This window comes from Solea senegalensis, linkage group LG13, assembly GCF_019176455.1.
Source record: "Solea senegalensis isolate Sse05_10M linkage group LG13, IFAPA_SoseM_1, whole genome shotgun sequence".
NCBI lineage: Eukaryota > Metazoa > Chordata > Actinopteri > Pleuronectiformes > Soleidae > Solea > Solea senegalensis.
In genome coordinates, this window is record NC_058033.1 from 3,312,961 (window position 1) to 3,334,729 (window position 21,769).

Sequence of the window (21,769 nt, forward strand, 5' to 3'; positions counted from 1 at the left end):
TTTTTTTTTTTTCCTCGTGAGGTCGTGGGATGTTCAGAGACAAATTACTGAGGATGAGGACAGCGAAAATATTCAAGTGCAGGGCTGACACTAAGTAGTTTTAGTTTTCTATTCCCTGGCCTGCCTCTAATTTTCTCCATTTGGTCTTTAAGAAATTGTCACATCTTATAGATGAATAGATGTGGAATTACAAGCAAACGGCACTTTTTAAGAAGCAAATAAAATATCGATTTAATCATTCAAAAGTATTGTATTTTACTGTTTGAAAATACAACTGTTCTATGACCATGGGCGGTCCTTAGGAAGCTGCCTGCTGATTGGCTGCTGAGTTTTGGATCCACAGCTCAGTGGACCGGATGTAGAGTCGCCATCGGCATCCGACAAAATATTGTAATATTAACTCAACTCTAGATACTGACAATTATTTTGTTCCAGACGGACAGCGCCTCCAAGCCCATGACTACTTCCTGTCCACTGAGCTCCAAAACTCAGTAGCCAATCAGCAGGCAGCTTTCTAAGGCCCGCCCATGGTCAGAATCGCAAAAACTGAAAATATTGGCTTCTATGCTTTTTAATGTTTACTTATTTAACACAATGAAGACAAGTGTGATATCTACATGTGCTGTGTCCTGAGTCCATAACATATTTTTATGTTAATTTCTCTACAGAAGAGACCACATGACCTCTGCAGTTGGGCAGATACATGGAATCTCTCCAGTCTGCAATTTCACTGTATTGCACTAAACAATAACATAATAACTAAATACTAAACACATTAACTTTGTCTAATACATTTTTTGAAAGCACGTATCAAGTTTTAGAGAAGGAACATAGGTCAACTTACATCAATAAGTAATAATCGTATATAAGTTTGCCTAATTTATCAGGATAAAGCAATTAATAAATGAGTTTTATTTGTCCCGGGTGTGAGACAAATGTCCCTCACGTCTCACTGACATTATGCAGTGGGGCTGAGTCAAGTTTAATATGTGGCACTCGAAAGCATTAAAAATGTATATATATAAAAAAACACCACCATAGTGTAAAAATCTGTCTGTAAGCAATTTTTTTTTTTTATTGGATTAAATGTAATATCAAAAAAGCTGATTTATGCAGAAATGTGAAATTATTGTTAACAAAGCAAAACAACAGCACCAAACTCAATCTCTAAGCGTGTCTGATAAGGGAGCATATTTTTATTTGTTGTTTTATTTAAATAAAAAAACAACAACAACAAAGAAGAATCATAGAATTAGAGTTTTCACCCGGATTTAATATTCCTGCGAGTTCCTTCTTTAATCTTTCTTCCCATCCCATCTTTTGTTCTCCTCGGCTTCTCCTTCTAATGGTATTGATCGTGTCAATATAGATTATTTCCGTCCCGTCCTCATCGCTCACGGCGTTGACGCGCCGCCACTGCTTTGTCTGGGGTTCCAACAATATATCCCCTTGAAAAACTCACCGCACGGAATGCACGTTGCATTTATTTTCAATCTTGAATAACGATAATGTGCGCTGAATGAAAACGTGTCGGTGGTAAAAGATTCATTTTTGCAGTTTCTGTATCGTCATAAATCTGTGGTGACATGGTGACTTTTTCCTTTTCTCTCGTCAAATGGCCTCGTTCTTTACATAAAAGTGGTGCAAACATCTCAGGTGAAATGACTTTTTGTACTGTCTCCGAGTGTGTTATTAACTTTTAAATTCTTCTATTCAAACGCGACATAAAGGATGTTTATTTCTAAGAAAGGGCCCTCTTATCTTTATTTCTCAGCTCAGCAATTTGAGGCCATCAAACACAACAAATGCAGTTTTTTTTTTTTTGTTTATTTAATTACACTTTCGTGTCATTTCTGGAAGTGTAAAAAGGTTTTCAAAGCTGCAGTGCGTAACTTTCTTTTGCAAAAACAGTGGAGCATCATTTGATCGTCTCTGTCAAGCAACACTATCAGACCTGACCGAGGGAGCGTCTGTGTGTGTGCATGGTCAGTGCATAAACTTTCCATGGACGCGTTTCTGTGTTTCATACTCCGACCTTTTTGCATCCGTCTTGCTTCACTAGTGCAATGTTGGCGTTTGCCTAACGCTAATTGCTGCTTTCTAATTACTTCCTAATGACCTTCCTGCCTGTCTGCTGACCTTTTACGTTGTTTTTGTTGACCTGTTCAGCTGATCGGGACAGAAGAGCAACACACACGCACAGCTTTGTGAGGGGAGATTTTCTTAATCCGTCTGCATTCAGGACTTTAGTGTCCAATTCCTCCATTTGCATTATCTTCACCGCTCCCTCCTCAATCTTGTCATTTTCAAAATTAAACTCTCCGTGTTCATTACACCATTTGTTCTTGAGTATTACTTTTGCGTCTTGTTCCTCAACGGTCTGAAAATCATTTGCCTCCCGCCGTTCCGAGTTTCATCTTGCAGTGTGCGATGAGTTATTGTGCCCAGTGTCAGCTCCATCGCAGGCATCAGGATTGGGTTTTACCGCCACAGCCTCGCCATCTTTTCCTGCCGCCTGTCCCCCGCCTCCTCCCCCTCCCCGCCTGCCTTGTTTGCCTGTCAGTGTCGCCGCTGATGGATGCCTTTGTTGTGGGATTACAGCACCACACTCTGCAGCCGCGAATGTCGCCGTCCTCGACGAGCGGCATCTCATTAGAGCGCCGCGATGAGCGCGCGAGACTTGTTGAGAGATGCGAAGGGAATTTTTCATCACGTTAATCATCTCCCAAGTCTTGACCACCCATCCACGACACCCTCTAATCTCAAGAATAAACAAATAATGGATATTTTTAACATTTAGGTTGCAACTGCATCATTGTTTTCTTTAAGGAAATTCTCGTAATCTCGTCTCACCTTGTCCTGCCCCCTCGGGTGTTTAATTTTCTCTGCACAGAATGAAAGATTGTAAGTGATAAGTCTGTCTCACATTACCCTGTTTTACCCCCCGTGCATGCATCTTGGTTACCCATTTCATTTTAGTGCACCTTAATGGGCCTTTAATTTATATTTAAATCAAATAAGCATTACTGTGCGAAATGATACAGCAGTTTAACTGTTCAGTGCTAATTGCCGAATAGAGATACACAACACCGGGGAGCCGTTCTCACCTCGACGCTGCATTATAAAGTAATAAAAAACATACATCCAAAAGTACGTCGAGCCACGGAAGTAAGAATTAAAACGCGGGAATGAGATATTGGAGGGGAAGTAGAGAATTAGATCAGAGATGCCTAGTTTATCTTCTCCCTCAGACATGGCTCTAAAGACTGGCAGATACATTAAAGCCATCCCTCTGCTTTAGTATAACGGTGGGGCGGGGAGACTTGTGTTTGAAGGGATTGTGGGGCTGCTGCTGTCATGAGGACAAAATAATCCTGCAGGAGGACAAATGCATTTAGGTGTGATATTCATGTGACACAGTGCGGTGGGCTCGTCGGACAAATGCGGCAAAAACGTCACTTCCACGGAAGCTCAGCTTCTCTGGGAGTCAACGGAGCAGTGTTATTTTCATTTGTACAAATACACGGTCAATAAAATCACTATTGTAGCATTTCAGTTTTACGTAATTGTCGCCCTTTCCTTGTTCTAGTTGTTTGTTTGCGGAAGTCATCCAAGAATTTATGTATAAATAACAGGGCCTGAAATGAGCTACTCCTGTTTCAAAGACCAGCAACCACCACTGCTATATATATAACAACTGTGCACATTCGCACACACATTTCCACATCCTTTAAGCCATTTTACCTAAAGCTATGCCCCGGGTTGTATACAGCTGTCTGTGCAGACATCACAGTGTTATGTGTATCACAAGAACTTCAAAGGGGTGAGGTTTCTCTGGTCTAGATGTCAGGGGGGGATTTTTGTGCAAGGTTGCTTAAGGTGTTTCTGCGCCGCAGTCATGGCTGATGGCTATTGAACGTGTGGGGGGGGAAACAATGTTTTATTCCGTTGTACGCAGCTTTTATTCCTTCAGGATGGACGAGTGTTAGCGATGGCGGGGGGTAAATTGCACTTCAGGTGCACTTCACTTCCTTTGTTGCCAGCGGGCATACGTGTTCATACAATCACATACATGAGTACAAGTGGCGGTAAAGCTTAGGCAGGCAATCTCTTTTTTTGTTGCCTTCCTGTTATTGGGCAATATTTACGTTGCTTTTCATCACGTTGGAAATCAAGTGATCCGAGGGGGAAATTAGAGTTCCGCGTAGACGGCGAATACGCTACGTTAGGAAAATGATGATCATGAAAAGTAACTAAAGTCAGTCTGAAAAGATACCATCACTAGAACACGTCCTGTCTTTAGAGAGTTCACACACGGGGGGGTGAAAAGAAAATGTTGAATCTTAAAATAAAAAGAATAAACAAAACCTATTTTTAAAACCGATCAGTGATTCCTGCACTGAACAATCTAGTGATCCACTAATTTTTATTGCCATTTCTGTACCATTATTTTGACTTGGTAAATTGGCAATTATTGATCATTGATAAATGACAAATAAATTGGCGACGACAAATACAACTCCAGTGACCCAACCCAGTAAATCCAGGTTAATTAACGACAAAGCAACCTCATGCACCTTGGTAGCAAATCAGCACTTTGGCAAATACAGATCCCTGTATTTGCCCGGGGCCATGACGTCTTGGTCAGCCTGCCGATGACTCGCCGCACCTCAGGACATGGCCACTATCGTGCTGCTTGCCTTGGGCAAAGTGTAAATGTGGCGAGATACACAAATAGAACGCTCACAGGCGAACACACACACACACACACAGACTGGATTATGGGCCTAATAAAAGGCCAGTAAAGTGATCTGCTTTCAGTCTAAACACACACACACACACACACACTGGTGTTTAGACGACAGGGACGGCTGAATGCAGAGCCCTTTTTTGCAATCCTCTTTGCCCACAAGTCGCACAACTGAGACGGTGACCAACACACATGTGACGGGATGAATTTAAAGACACCGAAACAACCTGAGAGAGAGTACAAATTTATGTAGAGTGCCACTCCTGTGAGAAGGACGGTGCGGCGGGCGCGTACTATTACTACAGAATATTGCTGGTGGTCAATTTCAGCAGAGACGGTGTCAAATTGATTCACAGGCCAAGTGAACGTACAGCAGGTTCAGCAGTCACAACCCGGTCCAGTGTTTCTCACTGCTATTTCGTCGTTATGAACAAGATCATCGAGCTTGTTGGTTGCATACAGCTGTTGGTTGCCAATTGCACAGGGAGCTGGGGACTTGCATACAAAGTAGTACACAGAGTAGATGGAGTCATAACAGAGAGGGAAGCAGCAGAACAAATTTCCTTTGATTTTTGTGTGTGTGACACACACGCAGCTGAAAACCAGAGGAAAAAAAAACAGCCCAGATTTTGGATTTTAAAAGCTGGATTTGAATTTGAAACTGCTAGTTCATTTAGCTCAGACGCACAGGCAGCCCGCTGACTTTCCTTAACTGCAACGCTGTGCTAGTGAAGTGAAACGTGAATTCTGCTACTTCCCTACTTGTCCCCACCCGCCACTGCACTGCTAGTGTGTACACACAAACTCTTCTTCAGTCAGGTCTGATAGTATTGCTTGACAGAGCCAATTTTACTAGTTTGCACACTGCAACTTAAACCCTAACGTCTTGTTCATCGCTGCTGTTGACATTCCCTTCCCTTCGACCTTTTGTCACCTTAAGGACCGCCTCTTTGTGGGGTTCTGGCTCCTGATTGGATAAAGGGTTGCAAACCCCTGAGACTTGGAGACCTATGTCACTGAGCAATGACTCAAGATCAGCGATTGAGCAGCTATAATTTTAATCAAAGTTATTTCACTGATTTTGATTTACATTATGGGAACTTGTGACTGGTTTAACAGGTTTAGGTCTAATTAACTTAATTTAATTTGCTCAGCGATGTGTAAAAATAAAAGAGAATGTATTTGCAGCATATTGTGCAGAAGAGGTAAGTCGTAGTGGTGGATGATGTTTGGTGTAATAAAAGTGGTGAGAAAAGACTAAATCTCTCCTCGGCGAGTTGTTATCACGAAATGCAAACAATCAGGCAGTTTTGGGATCCAGCTGATGTTCAAAGATGTTTTTGTTTCATTTTCCCTTATCCATTTTTTCCTTCTTCCCTAAACTCTGTGATTTTTTTACAGTTTGATCTTAGCTGACTCAGACAAACATGCATGAAAGCTCCGCGGTACTTAAATCATAAGACTTTGGCTCGAGTGAGAATCAGATCAGGATCTTGACTGCAACCGAAAGAAAAAAAAAGAAAAAAAAAAAGGAAAAAGCTTTCAACTCCACACGGCCTCGCATGGCCTCGTGTTTTATGACATGAAAGACTCAATCCTCTCACTGAGCCTAAAGTGTGAGAATCTCGGCTGGTGCTTAGCGACTTATAATTTAGAAAAAGAGCAAGTACTTGGGTCTGGCTGAAGGTCAGCGGCACTTATTTTTAATGTGCTTTTGAATGATTCTACCTTGATTACTAGTTTCTCGCACCAGTAAATAATCTCTTATTCCCACTGGTCAAAAGAACAGTTTAATCCCTGGTTTGAGTGAATGTGTTTCTTTAACATTGAGTCGGAAATCATTGTGTATCATTTCCTCTCTACCTGCTCTATATTTTTAGTGATTTCTTTATTAAATGGAGGAAAGAAACCTGAAAACAATCAGATAACTTGGTTTAATTATTAAAACTGTTTTTTATGATTAAAAACGATTGTGCAAATGGAGCCGCTTCGCTGAACAGTCAATAGGAGCAAACTCGGAGCCATTATATTCATTAATCCTGATTATCAGGTATTTGTATTGATTGTTTGTTATGGTTCTGGCGATGGAGCACGGGGGAGCGGCTGATCAGATTTGGAAGCATGAACAATCGGAATCTGACGTTGTCTAGTCTGGTCTTCCACGTGGATTTCCATAGTTACACCTAATTATGGACTTGCCTACCCCAGCTATAGAACAGTGAAAAGCAGCAGCTGTAGTCCACTTAACAAGAACATCTTTTAGTGTAGGTCTTCACTGAAGTGGTTCTCGCTACTTAACGTCAAGCTTTTTTTTGTAGCCCTTTGTTGTTTAGAAGGTAGCCTCATCTTAGTGGGCAGCTGTCAGTGAGTGTTCCATAAAGTAGACCCTTGATAACAAGGCAGCATCAGAACTGTAGCATCACCGTTTTTCTCTGAGTGCTCTGATCCTTGAAATGATCTTTTCAGAAACTATGATCCTTAATTGGTTAAAAGGAAACAAAAAAAAAAATGTGGTCAGTTTTTGTGGGAAAAGCCTTTGAAAGACTGAATTTAGTTCCATTGAGGATGATTTCAAAGCTGCTTTCTTGTATGGTCAGCACATGCGAGAGGTCTTTTATCTTTCTGCAAGGCTGGAGGAATGAGACAGTCTGAAGCCCAGTGATTCAGATGCCTATTGTCTGTGCACATGTTCCTCACCTCCAGTGGGAGATCACACAGAAGCACGCTCACACAACAAACACAGATCCATACGCACTCTTAGATTTCAGGCGGCTTGTGTTGCATTTACCACTAATCGGCCAGGATGAAATTCAAGGTTGTCGTGAAGATGGGGAAATAGGAGACGCCTCGGTGCCACACACGGTCTCTGTGTGTGGTTTTGTATTTGCACACATTACGTGACGCCTAAACCTGACCCACAGACTTCTTCGAGGATACAATCTTGTAACCGCTGTCTCCTCACAGCAGCATGTTGTGGCTACTGTGTCTGTGCGCCAAAGCGGAAAGTGCTGAACTTTTCACCTCTGCTGCGTTTTAGCACTTGGTGTCGGCACCAAGTCACCATCATAGACCTGGACCTGAATGTGTACTCTGTGTTTCTTGTTTCTTTAAATTATTGATCCGGGTGTCATTTGTTATCGGACCTGCCCTTTATCTTAATCATCGTTTGCATGAGCAAAATGATGCGTGACTTTACAGAGGCGTTGACTCTCCGTGAGTTTGTGTGAGTGACGGTGATGGAGAGAAGTTAATCAACACTCTACTTGCACGTCTGTAATAAGTGTTAACTATAGAAAAATCATATGGAGACCAGTGTTAAATGATCATACAAAACCTGGACGTCATCTCCCATTTTCTCTCAACGACGCCAAAGTGGAAGTAGAAATATACTGAATGGCCACTAGGGGGTGATTCTGCTGATTGAAAAATAATTCTGTTTATCTGTGGATGTCTTCTTCTATAACATATAATGTCACTTTATAAATGATGTTCCCATTAAGAGGAAAATAGACGATAAAGTATGGTACACGTGACAGCAGTGTGATGGACAGCTGGTGTCCTTTGATAGGCTCCTAGTTGCAGGCGACATGTCAACATAGCGCCGGCCAAATTGTGATTCTGGAGGGTTTCTTATGCGGAGAGAGTCTCTAATCCGTCCTCAGGATGGATTTACTTTCGTGCAGCTCAGGGATGAGGCCGCGCGCTTCCTTAAACCTCAAACCGCAAACGTCGTTTCTGTCGTCGGGAACCGAGGGCGCATTCAGGACAGATTAGAAGCGTTCACACCTGTGCTTGCATGATCTGGATATGATCACATCTCTCAGGGTGAATGTTGATATTAGGGTGTTATAAGACTGCAGTGTTTCCCAATCCTGGTCCTCGGGGACGCCTAACCCTCCATGTTTTTGATGTTTCCTCGCTCCAACACACCTGACTCAAAGCAGCTTGTCAACCCACTCATTAGAATCAGGCGTGCTGGAGCAGAGGAACACCAGTATACTGGATAAGTCAGAGGAGCAACGACCGCGTTCAATGACGTCTGCGTAACACAAGTGAAGTGCTACAGTGTGTGTTCTTTTCGCCGACATTTTTAAGAGGCATTTTACGACTTGGAAGAAAAAATATAATAGCTTTGAAAGTGCCCTCGATTGTGCTCAGCGAGATTTCCTTTCTGACGGCCCACACGCGACACTCGCACAAAGAGTCCTCCACCTCTGCGTTTTCCTGCCAGCAAAACAATCTCTCAAACACTTGGTTCAGCACTCACCGTTAAGCGTTGTGTTGTCACTGAACAAAAAAAAAACCCACCTCCGCACATTATACTCTATAGTTTTACAGTGTTTTCTTATTATGTCCATTCATCATTGCAAAAACTGCATCCTGTTTTCCAGTGTGTGGGCATATTAGAAACGCAAAGCATCCCTCTGAACGGCATCCTGCCTGTCTGCTTGTTGAAGTGATAGCATTGAGGTTCTTTAATCCCAGCACTAACCCTAGTATTTACTCTGCCAACTTCTGCTTTATACCAGTGATTGCCTGGCACACTCACATACTCAGGACGCTGTGCTATTTTTGTCAAAGCAAGGAGGGGAAATAAAAAAAAAAAAAGACAAGGCATTTTGCCAAAGGTGAATGTGAATTCATCTAATTAATTCTTATCCATCCAATCCAAAATAAATACTCTGCAGCAGATGAATATTTGGACTGCGTTTTTAAAAAATAATTCATATCATTTGTGTCATCGAGGTTTTCCGCTAATTTCTCCTCTGGGTCGCAAAAGTTCACGTTAAATCTGAGAAACGAGCAGACGCACAGCTCGTTCAGTATTTCCACAGAGACGGCGCGTCCACACGCCGGTGTTATTTAGCGTTTCGAGAGGCAGCACTCACTTAATTCCGAATTAAAATCTAAATGAATTCACCAACCCGTCCATCTTTATTTATACATCACTTTGCAAACAAATTAGGTGGAATTCAGAGTGCTTTACACATGACTCAGACACAATATAGGTTGTGAATATGAAAGAAATGCATCAATAATGGAAAGAGTGAGGATAAAAGAGAGTTAAAAGATAGCAGTAAAGATGATGTTAACGCAGTGACTTTATATTCATCATCCAGGTGGCAACAAACTGAAGGGACAGCAGTTCCGTTTGGACTGGGCCTGGATCTCTCTGGAGAAAGAGTACTACGTGGTGGACGAGGAGGACAAGTATCTGGAGGTGGTGCTCAGGCGGAGAGGTTACCTGGGAGAGACAGCTTTTATTGGTGAGTGTGTTTGTCTTTCTGCCTCTAATCCCCGAAGATAGGCTTCCTTTTTTTGCAGGGTGACGGTTCTGCTCTGTCAGGATTGCTCCACTGAAATTTTTAAGATGGATTACCACATTCAAATGTCATGCCGTTTGGTCCATTTTATCCAAATGTCCACAAATGTCCAGACATTCTTCTGCCTGAAGATAATTAGAGTTAATTAGAGTTGTTCAGATTCTGATACCAGTATCGGAAATGTCTCCGATACTGCCGAAAATGTGGGCATCGGTATCTGCGAGTACTGGAGTCCGTGCACCGATCCGATACCACATCATTTATTAGAGCTCCGTTAGCTCTGACGCGGTTCTTCTTCGCCGCTCTTGAAACAGTTGCGCTGTGCTGTTTTAGAGGTGTGAAGAAGAACTGATCACCTGTAGACAAAGAGCTAACGTTAGCTCATCATGTCGGCGGTTTGGCAGTATTTACCAGTTAGCTCCGTTAGCGCCGTTAGCGCGCCTACAGTCAAACTGGAGCGGCCCGTTTATTAAACGAACAAGAGCAGCGCTGCAACTGACCAGCGCCACGCGCGTCCTTTCCCGGTCTGTCGTCATGGAAACATGAAGCTCTGAGTCAAAACAAACGTACAAGCTGAAAAACAAAATACATATCACTGGTAAAAAATAAATGGTGTTTTTTTTTACTGTATTTGTTCATGTTTAAAGAGGGTTTAACTTGAGCCAAACCTTACCACCAATGATAATCATATCACAGTCATGCAGGCATAGCATGATACACACTGGTATCGGTATCGGTACTCTGTATCGGCCGATACCCACAGCACAAGTATCGGAATCGGTATCGGGAGGGAAAAAAATGGTATCATATTTCATATTCATGTTCATATTTGACCAACTGACCACAGTGAATTGAGTTAAATTTCTGCTTCTTGATACTTATAGCCTGATACATACACAGTAACTTTATTCAATCAGAATCACAATGGCTCCATAAAAAAGGTTTGCCTGGATACTGGTTGATTTCCACGGGTGGAAAGCGAGTCCTTCCGTTGTTTTGCTGCGTGTAATTCGACACTATACAGTAGCTGGGAAGCAAAAGAGCAAACATGTCAGTCTCACTTTGTGAAGCTGTTTTATGGAAGGTGGGTTTTGAAGTGTCAGTGCCTCAAAGTTGCCGCGCTGCATAAAAGAAAGAGGTGGGAGATTGAGATGACACTGAGATCACATGAAATTCAAGATGCACTCTCACAATTTTAACTTCCAAGTGTACTCGGTGTACTGTTGACTTTGTGGAATAAGCTCCTGTTCTTCGAAATGTTCGAAAAAAGACTGCAGTTACACTTAAACTAGACCCTTAAATTAAGACCATCGTCAATCTAAGTTCATTGTTTTACCTCAGGTCACCATCTTTAAAATGTCTTGTCACAACAGTCAACAGTGGCACCAGGAACATTTCACCTCTTTCTCAAAGCCTGAGCATTAACGAATCTTAAGTAGACTTTAAAATAAAATGCCCACAACTTACCGTTGGCCCTGTGGGTCTGGAAACTCAAATCCAGTCAGGTAAACAAACATCACTTTTCATTTTCGAGCTTTTAAGACCAGCAGATGGAGGTTATTTGTAATTGGCAGAGAACGGCGTCGCATATTTTTGTGCTCGTATGTCAGGAGGTTTCAGAGGGATGATGACAATGTTGTCCCTGAACGCACCCTTAGCCTGGACTCTATCATACGTCACCTTGTTTCGCTCTCAGAGAATCAGCAGCTATAAAGCAGCTTACACTCCCGTCGTCATTCTGATCCCTGTTGACTGCTGGTCTGGTGGCGGCAGTTTATGTGAGCTTTAAGACTTTTCTACCTGTGTGTGTAACTAGAGAAGGTTGTGAGTTGATCTCTTGGACACACATGAGAGCTTGCATCTCTTTGCACAGTTGGTGTGTGAGCATCTGGTTATCTCTCCCACACACACACACACTAATAGTATTATCCATCCCGGCCAATGTAGCTGCAACATGTTGCAGAAGATGGTTTCGGGGAATATTTAAGCGAAGAAACGAAAAGGTTTTACAGTATACAACATTTTAAATATTAATAAAAGAAATGTGGTTGCAATTTCTTTTACAGCATAGTAATAAGATGTAACAAGTAGTGTTGGGTGTATCTTCATATCTTAACTTGATGTGATGCCTGGGAAATGCAAATTCTAAGACTGTCTTGCCCAAGATCGCAAGGACAACCTCTTGGCCAGCTGCGGAGCGTGCTGCAAATCAATACAAGTGGACGCCGTGGGCGAAGTGGCACTCACAAAAGAGGAGATCATAGACTCAGCCAGCCACTTCACTAAGTACACCAGTTTAAAAAGGCAACAGCGCGACTAACAACTTGTTGTGAACAAAGTATGAAAAGACTCTTTCTGAACGAACAACACCTCGAATCGTGTAGCAGATGGTCTACAGCAGGAAGACCGCACTCTCGATAAAGTGACTCTATTTTCTTGTATTCGTGTGTCTGTATGTCCAGTGTGGCTCTGCTCAGCCACAGATGATGAAGTGCGGTCCAGTCCATGACAAACCCACGACGAGAAACTGCGACTGATCAAAGTCTAATAACTTTTATAGATTTCAATTTGCTGAGCCGGTGAACAGAAGAATGGAGCCAATGAGCCAATAATAGAGTGGCAATACTTTCAAAATGGACAAAGTAGAAAACACCGTACAATCTAATGCAATCCAATACCATACTGCCACAGTAATAGTACCGCCGATTGATTTTTGCTGTCATCTCGACTCAATTTCGAAGCTGTAGTTGGTGTTGTTGTCAAACCAGTATCTCATTAAGAGTCTGTTGCCGAGGCTCTGCTTGTTTCCCTCTCGCTGCTAATTTAGCTTTCATGTTGTTTGGCTTAAGTTTTAATGATTTCTTTCCACAGTAGATCATTTTGCAGCGCGTTTGATGAATGCGTTCAGGAGTTTGTCAGCAAGTGTTTGAAGCCGACACAGACTCACCAGTGGTACCTTAAATTATAACATGATTCACTTTTCCCGGGGTATTTGTCATTTTGATTTTTGACTGAGGATTGAGCAAACACAAAATTGAGACTGAGGAATTTAAACGAAGGGGAAAGGAGTCAATCGCCTTTGTGTGCGTTTTACCTGTTTTTGAATTTTGGATTTAAAGAGGTATTCAGTTTTCAGTTTGAAAAGTGAAACCTTGAGCCTTTTTCTCACTCGATTTGTAACATCAGTCAATATTTTCCTGCCGCGTCTCGATTGCTAGCTTCAAGTCTTTTGCAATGTCACATTTGTAAGTTATGTTTCCGTTTAAAAGGGAAATAGATGATAGAGCATGACACACATGAGTGAACACCAGTGTGGCTGACCAAACCATAAAAATGAAATAAACTGTTTATGATTGTGTTCATTTAGATTTGTTTTATATTGTTTAAACGTACTTAAACAATCACAAACTCTTGATATTTCGTTTCTTCAGCAGTGAAACAAATCATCAGTTGGACCGAAGTCAGTTAAGTGATTTGGACATTTGAGAAATGGCACCGCAGGAGACATAATTGAATAGATTTTTGTCTCTCTCCTTTTTTTTTGTCGTAACAGTAGTTTCAAAATCCAAACGTATTGATTTTACAATCATATAAAGCAGAGAGAGAGAGCAAATACTCACATTTGCGAGGCGCACACCAACACCGATTGGCTTGAAAAACATTATTACACTGTCAAAACTGTTGCTTATTTATTTTCAGTTGATTAATTAGTTAATCGGCTGCTTGTCTGAGCTCAAGGGAAATGAGTCGTGGCCTTACTGCATTTACATGGACACCTATAATCCCACTTTTTACCTCGCTCCGAGTGTTATTACGCTAAAGTAACTTTCCATTCATATTCCCTATTACACTAGACCCAGGCCCTAAATCTATAGCTGTAAAAAACAAAAGACATTAAAAGTTTCGGAATATGAGAAGCTTTAAAATCTTAAAAGGGTAAAAGAAGTTAAATAATAAATTAATAAGACAAGAAAGACAGAAATCTCTGTTATTGTTTCATTCTCTCTCTCTCCCTGACGCTCTGTGTTTGCGATGCACAAATAATTCATTCATTTCAGACAGTGAGTATATCAGCGATGTAGATGAACCCAGGATTGTTGACAGAGGCTTTGCTGATGAAAGCTAGTGCAGTGCCAGGATACGGTGAAGGACAAAGCTGTTCCAACGCGCTCCATCACAACAGGAGTGTACATGTGAGGAGGATCAGTCAAGGAGGACTGCAGAGAGGAGATCAAGGTTCAAAGATGCTTCCCACACAGCAGAGCTCAGGCCCAGCGCGGCTGGACACGAGCACTGGAACCGGGCTGGATGTTTTCAAGCTTACACGTGTAGCTGGCTGCTCGAGGAAAGAGAAATCCAAGCATGAAGAGCCAGGTCAGGGGCACGCGGTTCCATTCAAGTATCCACTGTTTGTTTGTCCTTATATTCTTTGAGCGCCGACCGTGATTGGACAGCAGTCGGATCTCGATGTGGACACCGGAGACGGTGGTGAATCACAGAAAACGCGTCCGAATGCCAGGTGTAAAGGAGTGGAGATGTATGCGGAGTCTGCATGGACCGACGTGGAAAAAAAGTCCGTGTCCACTTGTGTGCACAAAATGTTGCACTCCCAGTATAATTCTGCCCTCAGCTGTCAGATTAATTCTGCATGAGTGTTTGCCTTCCTCGCCCGCTCTGTTCCTCTAAATGAGTTCTGTCACGTTCTCTCTTTCTCTGACGCCCGTCCCACTGACTCGTCAACCCACTTAACCCGTCTCACTTCCATGTCTTTTCATCCATAATCTCATTTCACCTCATTTCACCATCAGTATACAGACAGCAGTTGGTCCTTTTTCACCTAACCTGCTTCTTTTTTTTTTTTCTCATCAAAGACACCACCACCTCTCTTCTTCCTGCTGCTCCACTCGCAGCCTCACAGTTCTGGTCTCGAGTCCTGTGCCATAAGCTCTCTCTTCCATTCTTCCACCTACTTTCCATTTCTCATTCATCTTATATCGAGCCCCTTTTCTCTCTCTTTTTTTTTGCATGCCCGTCTCACTCCAGCTCAGTTCTTTGGATTCTCACCTCCTCGTGTGCATCCTGTGTTTGTGATGCGATGTTACTTCTGCTGGCTGTCTTTGTTTTCGTCACACCCTCTCGCTGGGTGCTTTTCATAAAACACCCAAATCTGACGTCCTTATCTTGCCCACACATTTCCTCTCCTCTCCTCTCCTCTCCTTTACTTTTCCTGTCATTATGTCATTGTATCTTGAATAGTGTAGATGTTGGGCAACTGGACTTGCTTGAGTTTATTTGAAGAGATTTTGCCTGGGAAACAAGAGACAACTGGACTTAAGGGGTTATATTTGGAAGACATTTCACCTCTCATCCAAGAGGCTTCATTCTTTCCTTTCCTTTCCTTTCCTTTTCCTTTCCAACCCCACGGGGAAACAAGATGGAAATACAATTTCCCATTCTCTTTGAATAAATCAGGGTTGTGTTTTTTTTTTTTTGTCCTTTCTGCTCTGTCCTTCCCTGGTCTGTCCTCGCGCTGAGAGATAAATGGAGGATTGTTAACAAGGTGTACCGTTGCCAGGTTAAGATACTGTATATCATCTCCTGTGGGATGTATTCCAGCCTCATTATTGGTGCCAAGCCGGGTGGATGGAGAGATAATTTTATTTCACCAGGAGAGAATGGAAAGCGTGGCCCTTTCCTGATCCTTGTTTCTAGAGATGTCTGCCTCAATTGTCTCCTTGTGAAATTACCTGCGCGTTATAATGAGCATATAGGTGCCTGCAATCCCACAGTTTTATGATGAATTGTATATTTTACACTCAAGCCAAATGTGGCTCTGTGCAGTCTTGAAATGATCAACAACGCCAAACAAAAGAAAGAAATATTTGCAGCGTGTGTTGTGAGCAACTCTCTTTGTAGGTGTGTGTTTATGGAGACAAATACAATGGACTGTAGCTGCAGTGAAAAGGTCCTGGGTGAGTGTGTTCCCACCTGCTGTGAAGGAAACCTAATGCAACCCCAGGCAAGACACATACGTCTCTGCCCTTCAGGGGGTTTTGTACAGTAAGGCTTCATAACCTTCATGCGTCCTGTAGTGAGGATTATCTCTCTGTGTCTTTTATTTGATGTTGCTCAAACTGATCGTCAGGACAGAAAAGATGGGACATATAGAGACTCTTTTATGAGGACACCTAAACTGATAACAGATATAAAATAAATGAAGCTGCAGCAGAGAAACCGAGGAGAAACTGTTCTGCTGCTTGCTCCGTTTCACCGAATCTGTGAATCTCTGCCGGTAAATAATCTGTATTTATATAGCGCTTTTCTAGTCTTGACAGCCACTCAACGCTTTTCAACCGCTCACTCCCACTGACTCGCACGTTCATACAGTGTGTCTACGTGCAGTGCTTTTTCGATGGCACATCCTTAATTCCCATTCATATTTTATGTCATATTCACACTGCCGGCACAGCCGTCAGGAGCAACTTGTGCTTCAGTGTCTTGCCCAAGGACATATCGACATGAAGGAGCTGGGGAGCAAACCCATGACTTTCTGGCTTAAAGACAACCTGCTCCACAGCCCGGTTCATTCCTCTCTCCAACCCTAATATACAGAGGTGGAAAGAGTGAAATATTCCCTAGTCAAAGTACCTCTATTTTGAGTACAAGTAAAAGTACTGGTCTAAAAATGTATTCAAGTTAAAGTATAAAAGTAGCTTGTTTAAAATGTACTTAATTTACTCATTTATAAAGGCAAACCTTTATAAATGAAAGTGTGGCAAATTAAAATATGTAAACACATAATGTGTCAGTCAAAATGGGTCAAAAGTGCTTTAACTTTCTCGCTCACTCAGGGACCTGAATTAGCGCCAATTCACCTGTCCTCATCATTCACCTGTCATTCACCTGTCCTCGTCATTCACCTGTCCTCGTCATTTACCTGTCCTCATCATTCACCTGTCCTTGTCATTCCCCTGTATCACCTGTCCTTCACCTTGTCCTCATCATTCACCTGTCATTCGTCCTCGTCACTGTCCTTCACCTTGTCCTCATCATTCACCTGTCATTCACCTGTCCTCGTCATTCACCTGTCCGTCATTTACCTGTCCTCATCATTCACCTGTCCTCATCATTCACCTGTCCTCTTCATACTCCTGTCCTCATCATTCACTTGTCCTCGTTATTCACCTGTCCTCGTCATTCACTTGTCCTCATCATACACCTGTCCTCATCATTCACCTGTCATTCACCTGTCCTCGTTTTTCACCTGTTCCATCACCTGTCTTTCATCTGTCACCTGTCCTCATCATACACCTGTCCTCATCATTCACCTGTCATTCACCTGTCCTCGTCATACACCTGTCTTCATCATTCATACTTCCAAAATAACATACTCGAGTAAAAGTAAAATTACAGATTTTAAAAAAGTACACAACAAACCCCAATTACAGTAACGCAAAGAAATGTAATCCATTACTTTCCACTTCTGCTACTTTATATAATATATAACCTGTTTGAAACAGAGAAGGTAACCAGACTTTATCTCCTGCAAAGTGCAAATGTTTTTGCCGTTTAAAGTAAATATTGTGTGTAATTTTGATTTAAAATGACCAAATAAATATAAAAGTCCAGTTCATGAAGTCATTCTCTTGACTTTATCATTTGACAGCCCTAGTTTAAAGAAACTTAGCTTAGATGGAGATGTTGTAGAATAACTAATCACCTCAGAGGTGCCAGATCACCCAAGACTGAAACATTTCTTTCAACAAGCTATAACATTGTTCTCTTCATGCTACTCTTGGCACTGCCAAAGATATTGTCAGTGTATTATGTGCAGTCGTTGCCTGTGATTTCCTAGAGGGACTTGTCAGCAGTCCAGTGCGTTGTGTGTCCGTGCAGCTGCAGTGAGGAACGGCACCATCGTTAGTTTTCCAGTTGTTCAAACGCGGGCAAGCAGAGGGTGTTACATTTCCAATGATGCTCGGGTCAAATGTGAAACGAGCTGTGGAGACTCTCGCTGCTGCCGTTGAGGAAAAATGATCCAAAACAGTGAACCTCTAAATTATTCGTCATTTACTCCAAAGCTTTTACTCCGTCTGCAGCACAATACACAGCCACTTGAGCAAAAACGACAATATATATTTCATTCTTCTCAGTTTTGGGAATGATTAAAATCCCTTCGGGTCCTCGCAGGCACAGTAAAATGAGCGTCTGTGTAAAAGTTTGTATGCCTGCATGTGTGCGTGTTATTTTTGGCTCAGGATTTGCATACAATGCTCACCTCTCAGATCTCACTGTGTGCACAATAGAATGTATCCAGTCTCCGCTGCATGTGTTTGTCACCTCGCGGAGGGTTTTAGTGTCTGAACAAATAAAGACAAAAGGGAGCAAATCCTTTCTATATACACGTACGAAGCATCCACCAGACATCCGTCAGCTCTGGTTGGTGTTTGTGTGCATAGACAAAGGGACATGAGCAGCAGATACTGATTTACAGTATGGCTTTTCCCACCTGAGTCTCCTTTATTGTGTTTTATGTAAAAACCCAGTCGGAGAAGTGAGTGTTCCCACTTTGAAGCGGGAGTGTCGATGGGCATGAATGTTGGATGGATCCCTCTAAAGTGCATGAAAGACGTGTCATAAATGAAATAAGAGGCACGTGAAGAGAAAACACTTGCAAACACACACACACACACACGATCGCATGCATAGCCAGCGCTCGGGATTCAGCCTCGGTTGCTTCTCCGTCGCGGTGAGGTGAACATGTTTATTTAAACGCTTCAGTCAGAGAATTCATTTCACACGTTTGCGGAGAAAAGCAGATGCAGCGCTCATTTCACACCACTTTCTGAACAACATTAAAGGGTGTGAATATCTAATCTGATTTTCATTCCCCTGACTCGTTTTCATGATCGTTATCTTTGCTTCGTCTCCACTTTTTTTCTAATTTGCTCTCCTCTCTGTGTCCATCAGGCATTGGCACCCAGGATGCCACTGCTAAGAAGGATGAGGACTTCAAGGGGAAGTCTCAGAAGCAGGTCCAGTTCAACCCAGGACAGACCAGCGCCTCGTGGCGGGTCCGGATCCTGACCGACGGGAAGTACGAACAGGCGGAGACTTTCCAGATCGTGCTTTCAGAGCCAGTGATGGCCGTGATGGAGTTTCCTGCCGCAGCGACTGTAGAGATCGTGGATCCGAGCGATGGTCAGTATGACTCCCACTTACACTCAGACTGACTGTATTTACTTAATCGCTGTACTTAAAGGGCCAGTGTGTAAGAATTAATGACGTCTAATGCTGCGTAAGTGCAACAAACCATGGAACTACGGTGGCCTACAGTGGCCGCTGCGTACAGGAAAGGATGTAAACGTGCTTTCACAACTCTCCAGCTCTCTCTGACATTTCCTCCTTCTTCTTCTTCTTCTTCTTTGTTGGTTTATATGAGCGGAGATGTTCATTTCATTCAAAATGCAAAATCAATGTCCATTCAAGCTGCTGTTGAAAGTTCATGGAAAAGACAGATTTTAAGGCTGCGGAAACAAAGCAGTTTTTATTTTTAAGTGGTTGAACGATTCTTTTTGACTGAAATGAGAGGGAATTTTCATTTGAATAACATATTTACAATGATTACTGTGTGATATTTGTGCAGATCTGTGAGAAACAAAGATGTCTTTTTCAGTCTGTAAAATAAGATCCGTAGGTTAGGGCAGGATTTAATCTAAAAACGGTCATTTGACACATGTTTGGCTGTATTTTGATATATTATTCATTATTATATATAATATATTATATTAAATTCTTCTTAAATGTAAAATATACGCGTGTTATGTATGTACTGCACTGATCACATTAACCGTGTGACGGTGAATTAGCATGAACCTGAAACATTGTTCATTTATTTACAGCTGTGGTTTTTCTACTGTCACCTGTCATAGCAGCTGCTGGGCAAAAATGCACCTTTAAAAAAGTAGAGAAAAAAAATACACAATTGTCAATTATTTTTGCACATTTTTGCCTGAAATTGTTTCTCTACCTGGAATAAAATATTTATAGATATGTTGTTTACAAATGCAGAATATTAGGGGAAAGTTTCCTGTTTAGGAAGTTTGATTGGCAGCTTAGCGATGACTCACACAAACAGATGATAAGAAATGTTTTTCGCTATTTACTGTATGCGTTCGCTATTTTGCATCATGAACATGTCTTTTTATGCAGTTCTGTGTCAATATTCCACATCCGTTATTAAAAATGAAATGCAAATGCAGCTGCTGTGGAGCCACAATGTAGAGGATTTAAAAATAAGTTAATTATAATAATAAAAAAAAGGATAGGAAATATTTGTTTTCCCCACCTGAACAAATAGTGCTGATAACACTGACGGACATTTGTAATGAACACCACACAGACTCCCAGCTGTCACTCAAGATACACAGCGCTTTTTCACATAAATCACATTTGTTATGTGGGGGCATCAGTCAAAATGGCAGACGCAGAATGAAGATTTGTCAATATTAGCATTGACTTGTGTAGATGGACTCGCATGTCAAAATGTGCCCTAATCCAGGCAAGGAGGAGAAAAAAGGCTCAAAATATATCAAAAATAGCTGCACGGCTCTTTAATATTGTCTTCTGATGCTACGTTCAGGTTTTTTATTGTGTATGTGTGCGCATTACTCCCCTCAACTCAAGTTTTTGGTAATTAGAGATGTAGAGGAAAAAAAAACAACAACACAGAAACACTGCAGCTTTTTTACAGTGACACCCAACAGCTGCTTTCATCACTCTCATTTGTCTCCTCATTCGCTCTCTCTCTCTCCATCACTCCGCGTTGAGCTGTCTCTCTCTCTGTCTCTCTGTCTCGTTCCCTCACATTCGTCTGTCTCTATCTCTTCTCCCCTGTGGGTTAATTACGTTGTGTGTTGAGGGCAGGGGCTGGTTTGTTTTCCGTCTTCTCTGGGGATCGTCTAATGTGACAGAGATGTGCCACTCGGCACTCTAATGGGCCAGTGGAGCTATAGCTATGCCCGTGGCGTTTGCTGTACACCAGCCTCCTTTTGCTAATGATGAAAACTGGCTTTGTCTGGTCTTGTGGTTAGCCTGGAGATTCCCTCCCCAGAGGACATGTCAGCTAGGCTAATATCAGCTTTAAAGGAGGAGAGGGGATCACTGAGGTTTAAGCAAAAAAAAAAAAAAAAAAGTAAAGAAATTAAGGGAAGCATAACAAGCTGAATTTGCTCCAACAGTGCGGACACTCTATGTTTATCTGCATGGATGCCTGAAGCGCTTCGATATTGTTTTCTTTTTCTTAGAGTGCACACTCTCCATCATCCCTCTGTATCCGTGTCGGCCCGTGGTAACAACCCGCTCTAAGTGCTGCCGCAATAACAAACTTTGTGTAATTACAGGGTGTGATAGCCTGGCTTTCCTCCTCCAAAACTTTATGACTTTCTTTCATATATAATTCATGCACAATGCTGAGTAAAGATGAAGGTGGTAGCCTGCTGTTAGACTGTTTGCTGCAGCATCGCGCCGTAATCAGTGAAATCTTTCTTGCTTCTACCACAGCAAGGACACCATATATCAGTGGAGCTGCTCTACTCCCCCTGCGCTTGTTTTGCGTCAAGGTCATTCCACTAAATGATGAAGAACGGCTCTCTCTGTTGTAATGTTTTTCATATGGAACCACAAGGCCAGCTGC

General features: G+C 42.2%; 1 protein-coding gene across 2 annotated transcripts in view; it reads left to right on the forward strand.

Moving 5' to 3' along the window:
• The window catches only part of frem2a (FRAS1 related extracellular matrix 2a), a 62,645-nt gene that overhangs the window by 12,691 nt on the left and 28,185 nt on the right, over positions 1-21,769 (forward strand). For both annotated transcript variants that reach the window (XM_044042587.1, XM_044042586.1), the window contains exons 3-4: positions 9,871-10,017; positions 19,045-19,275. In XM_044042587.1, the coding sequence (XP_043898522.1) occupies positions 9,871-10,017; positions 19,045-19,275 (378 nt within the window). The remainder of the gene's footprint in view (positions 1-9,870; positions 10,018-19,044; positions 19,276-21,769) is intronic.